Source organism: Trypanosoma conorhini (genome assembly GCF_003719485.1).
Source record: "Trypanosoma conorhini strain 025E chromosome Unknown Tco_14.4_contig_00107, whole genome shotgun sequence".
Lineage (NCBI taxonomy): Eukaryota > Euglenozoa > Kinetoplastea > Trypanosomatida > Trypanosomatidae > Trypanosoma > Trypanosoma conorhini.
Genome location: NW_021704192.1, coordinates 20,433 through 25,662, shown reverse-complemented (window position 1 = coordinate 25,662; position 5,230 = coordinate 20,433). Strand labels below are relative to the sequence as shown.

Sequence of the window (5,230 nt, the reverse complement as noted above, 5' to 3'; positions counted from 1 at the left end):
ATATATATATATATATATATATATGATGCGTGGGCGTAAAAAGCATAAAGTTATTGGGTCCCCCCTGCCTGGCCTTTCGCCAGGCGGCGCGCCACCTCGAACAACTCCTTCTTCGTGCTTGACATCGCCAGAGCAACGTGGTGCAGCTTGGCGTAGGCCACAAGGTCCGCCTTGGTTAGCTGACGGAACGCACGAGAGTGTGAAGAACTCCGGATGACGCCAGCCACGTCTGTCACGTCAGGCCCCAGCAGGAGTTGCTTTGCCCCGTCCACGGAGGGCGGGGTGCCGCTTGAGCTGCGGCGGGCGACCTCCTTCTGTAGGGACGGAGGCGGCGCCGGGGGGTACAGCAGCGAGCTCCGCGGTTCCGGCTCAGAGTCCCCCTGGGTCTCCAGCGCTCTCCGTGTCGGCCTCGGCGGCGTCAGGGTCTCCAGTTCAGCGGCACGCTTAAACACGACGGACTTCCGTGAACGCTGCGGCGTCGCTTCTTCTGGAGGAGGCGACGAAAGGCGTCCGGAGAGGCGCTGTATGGCGCGCTGTAGCAGGGAACCCTGCTCGGCAGGAGCCGCGCGTGTGGGACTGACGCTTGTGGCATCGGCAGGACGCGGCGAGGTTGACTGATGCAACGGCGGCGTCACACTTTTCGACGTGGGCGTTGGCTGAGCCTCAGGAGACCTTCCGAGCAGTTTGCTCAGCCACCCGGCGGCGGAGGAATCGGGGCGTGCGGGCGTTGGCGGCGGCGCCAGTGGGGCCTTTGGTGTGCCAAACATGCCGGACCAGCGCGTTGCGCTCTCGCGCGGGGTCCTTCCTGTCGACGACGGCTGTGGAGAAAGGCTGTCCACCGCCTCCCCCTTCGGTGAGGCACTCGAGGGTCGCGGCGGGGACCGCCCCAGACTCTCCTTCAGGGCCCGGTTGACGTACTCCTCCTGCGCCTGTGTCTTGTCCAGCAGGGCGTGCACGCGCTGCACCACGGCGTCGCAGTGCGAGGTAAGCTCCTGCGACAGCCGCACCTCCTCCTCGTCGTGCCCAGGGTGCACAGTTCGTGACTCCTTGCGGGCCTTCTTCGCCACGTGGTAGGAGTCGCCGCCCACGCGGCTGCGCACCTGCAGACGCGGCGGGACCCCCGACCTCGCCGCCTGCGTCGGTGCGCCCTCGGCGGTTGGTGGCGGTGAGCCGCGGCGGGGACCCGCCGACGGGGTGCGTGAACGCCGCCGGCTGGACACCGTGGGCCTTGCATAGGGCATGGGCTGCTGCAGCTGCCGCGGCGCCGGCCCCAAGCGGAGACGGGCGTAAATGGGGAAAAAGATCCGATGAGAGAAGATTGCGCAAAGAACACCAGGAAGAAGAGAGAGAAAGAGAGGAAAGAAAAAAAAAAGAGGAGGTGGGGACAGTGCGACCCTCGTGTGAAGAAGTGGCAAGAGCAGGGCGGGAGAGCGCCGCCCCGCCCGCACACCGCCGGCAAAGGCAAGAAAAAAGAAGAAGAAGAAAAACCGTGGATGCGCACCTTGCAGGGGGCGTCGCCGGCAAGGGCCAAGATGCACCCCAATCACCCGCTCCTTCCCTCCGTGCATCTCTTTTCTTCTTTTACTTTTTCGTTCATCCTTCTCTTTGCGCTCTTCCTAATTAATATCAAGTGAATCCCTTCCGTGCCTGGTGCCCGTGTTTTCCCGCGGGCCCTGCTCCCAGTCTCCCCCGTCCCGCACATCCACAGGCGCGAAGCCTCTCCGCCCTTTTCGCTTAATGCCCGCGCTTGGTTGGTTGGTTGCTTGCGCCCCGCCCTTCCTTCCCGCTGTCACCGACTGTGGTGTTCTTCGCCGGCTCCCGCCGCGTCACTCGGTGGCGGAGAGAAATCAAAGAAGACACCGAAGTAGCCGATAGCCTCCAGTACGTTGTGCGCCATCACAACGTACACAGCGAGGGACTGGAGCGGGTACGGCACGACGGCGTAAAGGAGAAGCAGGGCGGGGGGCAGAAACAGCGTGTAGGAGAACCGCGCCCACAAGAACTCTAGAAGCGACTTCTTCGCCAGGAAGGCGCTGCCCTTCCACCACTGGAACAGAAGCGTGTACTCGGTTAAGGCCTGGAGGAGGTAGTGCACCACAAAGACTGGCATGGTGAAGTAGTTCGTCAGGCAGAGGTAGGCCGCCTCATACGCCACGAAGAGGTCTGGTGCCACTGCGAAAGAGAGTAGGTAAAGCAGCGTGCGTGAAAAGGGGACCGTCCGCGTCGACGTGTTTAGTGCGCCCTGCGCGGCGGCACTGAGCAGGCTCGCCTGTGGCACCGGTACACCGACGAGCAGCCGGTACAGGGCGTCGTCAAAGAAAAAGGTGTACAGCATCGCCAGACGAGGGAAGAACACGGCGGTGCCTCCCACAACCCAGACCCGAAAATTCTCCCTCCGGAAGTAGGACCAGAAGTCCACGACGGCGTCGTCCTCCGTCGCACAGAGGCAGAGCCCCTTTAGCAGCTTCAAGTGCGCCGCCAGCTTCACCACCTGAATCGCATTCTCCACTGGAAAGTGCTCCTCAAAGTCGCTCGGCTCCAGCTGCAGCAAAGTTGGACCGTCCACCAGGTACTTGCGCACATACCCGCTGAACTCCGCATACCCCACCGTGTGGTTCATCCAATACGCAACATCTTGCACCGACCAATCCTTGACGGGTTTGTTCGCTATTGGGGACGCGCCGATGACGACGGGTTCCGCAGCTGTGCTCCCATGCGGCGAACTTGCCGTGCACACGGCAAGCCACAGAGGCGATACCGCAAGGAGCAACAACGTCAGGCCGCCTCTCCTCATAGCTGTCTTATCCTAGGCTTCCCCACCCCACTACCCACTCAAAGACACGCATGCATTCATATAAGCAAGAAACAACCGCGTCGCCGCGTTCATGGAAGACAAGGCAGAGCCAAATAAAAAAAAAATAAACCCCCACCCCCTCCCCCACCCCCCCCAAAAAAAAAACGAGAGCGGCAGCAGAAACCAGGCAAGAGGCCAAATGAGAGAAGATTCTAAGATGTCATACATTACATGTCTCGTCTCGCTGCAGGCCTCACCGCCTCACTTTTTCGCCCTGCCCACGGCGAGCGCCCTTGGCACGCCCTGCAGTCGGGAGATTCACCTCCTCCACATTCGGTGCCGTCCCCAGTGAAAACTCCACCGTCGCCACGAGCGCCAATCGCTGTATTTCCTCCATGCGTCTCTCCTCGATGCTTGCAAGGAGGTTCAGCTCCCACACTTCCACCTCTCGCCTCCTCGTCTCTGCCAAAAACTGCTCGGATGCGCCTCCCTGAGCAGGCACTGCGACGGACTTCTTGCGCCTCCTCGCGGAGGCGCCTGCGGCGGGCGTGGGGGGCCCGGAAACTGCCACGGAAGATTGCGTAAACATCACCAGGCTCTCACGCCCGGCAGCTGCGGCGTCACGGTATCTTTGCGCATTGAGCCGCTTTTCCTCCAATGCGGCCTTGCTAAGGACGAGGGGCTCACGTACGGTGACGCGGCGCGGCAGAGGGGCGGTGCTCAAAAGAATACTCGAAGCATCGGCATGGAAGCACCCAATTTCGGATTTCAACGTGAAGCTGTTGCCACTAGGGAAGCTAATTTTGTCATGGATATGTAAGGCAAGAAGAAATGGCTTTGCAAGAGACCGTGAGAGCCCCGCTGTGGGCGTCAAACTTGCCGTTACCGTGTGGTTCAAGACACGCACATTCTCGAGATGCAATGCCGCGGCGCACGACTTCCTTGGGTTGGGGTTGTGCTGCGACGCCGCCAACGCCTCCGCCTCTAAACGAATGTTGTCGCAAGTTACAAGGACCGCACCCGTGGTACTACCACCGCCAGCAGCCAGATCATCATCATCGCCGCCGCAGCCGTCGACATCGCCCTGGCCGCCCCACGAACCTTGAAGACTGATGCTTGTGGCGCACTCGTACAAGGGACCCTGGGGAGCGGTCTTGGCCTTTTTCTTGCCCTTTGGAATCTTTGCCTCCGCGCGGGTTGCGGAGGGACTCTCCTCACGCACAACGGGGGTGTGCGTGAGCGCGGAGAGGCCCTCCAGCTTCGCCACCTCCACGTGCAGCACAACGGCAGACGCCGTCTTCTTCACCTCGGACTGAGGCTTTGCGAGCCCGTCGGTCGCGGCGTGGTCCAGCAGACGCAGCCGTGGGCACCCAGCGACGACGGTCTCGACGTAGTCGTCCAGCAAGGCGATGGGGCAGCCGGTAAATGTGACGTCCTCCAGCAGCGGATGCTGCTGCAGCGCCCGCACGGCCGCCTCAATGCAAAAAACAGCATTGCGGGTGAGGTCCAGCATACGCAACTCTGGCAGACCCTCCAGGAAGTCCAGCCGCTCCACCACGTTGTAGGAGAGGCCCAGAACGGTCAGGGTGCGGGAGGCACACACGTCCCGAATGGAGCAGCCACAAGCCACAAGCACCAAACAGGCAGGCGGCAAGTAGGGGATAGCCGACAGCTGCGGGTTGTTGCTCAGCACCAGCGTCGTAAGGTTTGAAAAACGGGTCACGTCTTCCGTCACCTGGCGCAGTCCCTTCCCTGAAAGAATCAGATCTGTGAAGCACTCACGCAGTTCATCCTCCCGCATTCGTGAGGCTCGCTCACGTGCAATTGCGGCACTCAGGCGTTTTCGCTCACTCTCCCGCAGGCGACCCCACTTCCCGGCATACTCCTTTGCAATTTCCAGCAACCGCGCAACGCTCTCGCCGTACCGCAAGCAGTGCGCCCTCAGCTTTGTGATGGCCGTGGCGTCCTCACAGCAGTCAATATCGGGAAGTTCCTCCAATGGGGCCATCACGGGCATCGCCCCCGGCTTAAGGAGCTGCGGAGGCACAACCGGGCGGACGGCGTCGTGCAGGCACGCCGACCCGGCCTGGAGGCTTCTGCTCAGCGCCACGCCCCCCTCGCGCAGCAGGCGCAGGCTCTCGCACGAGTGACCCGTGTAAGTGCGCACAACGCCCCAGAAGAGGTCGTCGAATGTCCCAGCCGGCGCCGGCGGGAAGTCACGCGACGTGTCTGCGTTCCACGGGGCCGGCACGATCATGTGTTGGGGAACACTGCAGGCCAGGCGGCGGGGCGAAGGCAACTAACGCAATGGCAAAACAAAAGAGAGAGAGAGAGGAGGATACAACGCAGAGGAAGAAAAAAGAGGGCACGGAATGAGAGCGCGGCATCCGTCACAAGGGTCACGCTGCGCGCGGCGGCCCCGGGCGACACAGCGGG

General features: G+C 62.0%; 3 protein-coding genes across 3 annotated transcripts, besides 5 other annotated features; all 3 read right to left on the bottom strand.

Moving 5' to 3' along the window:
* Nucleotides 1–24: a microsatellite.
* A 26-nt stretch (nt 25–50) lies between these two features.
* On the bottom strand, nt 51–1,241 carry Tco025E_02653 (uncharacterized protein; the record flags this gene model as incomplete). Its single annotated transcript, XM_029369577.1, has 1 exon — nt 51–1,241. One exon carries the CDS (start codon nt 1,239–1,241, stop codon nt 51–53), a length of 1,191 nt encoding a protein of 396 aa, XP_029230349.1.
* A 93-nt stretch (nt 1,242–1,334) lies between these two features.
* Nucleotides 1,335–1,374: a microsatellite.
* Nucleotides 1,375–1,463: 89 nt separating this feature from the next.
* Nucleotides 1,464–1,487: a microsatellite.
* An 80-nt stretch (nt 1,488–1,567) lies between these two features.
* Nucleotides 1,568–1,616: a sequence feature (A-rich).
* A 173-nt stretch (nt 1,617–1,789) lies between these two features.
* Nucleotides 1,790–2,794, bottom strand: Tco025E_02652 (uncharacterized protein; the record flags this gene model as incomplete). Its single annotated transcript, XM_029369576.1, has 1 exon — nt 1,790–2,794. The coding sequence occupies one exon, from the start codon at nt 2,792–2,794 to the stop codon at nt 1,790–1,792; it is 1,005 nt and encodes a 334-aa protein (XP_029230348.1).
* A 129-nt stretch (nt 2,795–2,923) lies between these two features.
* Nucleotides 2,924–2,949: a microsatellite.
* A 98-nt stretch (nt 2,950–3,047) lies between these two features.
* Nucleotides 3,048–5,051, bottom strand: Tco025E_02651 (putative leucine-rich repeat protein (LRRP); the record flags this gene model as incomplete). Its single annotated transcript, XM_029369575.1, has 1 exon — nt 3,048–5,051. The coding sequence occupies one exon, from the start codon at nt 5,049–5,051 to the stop codon at nt 3,048–3,050; it is 2,004 nt and encodes a 667-aa protein (XP_029230347.1).
* Nucleotides 5,052–5,230: the final 179 nt, after the last annotated feature.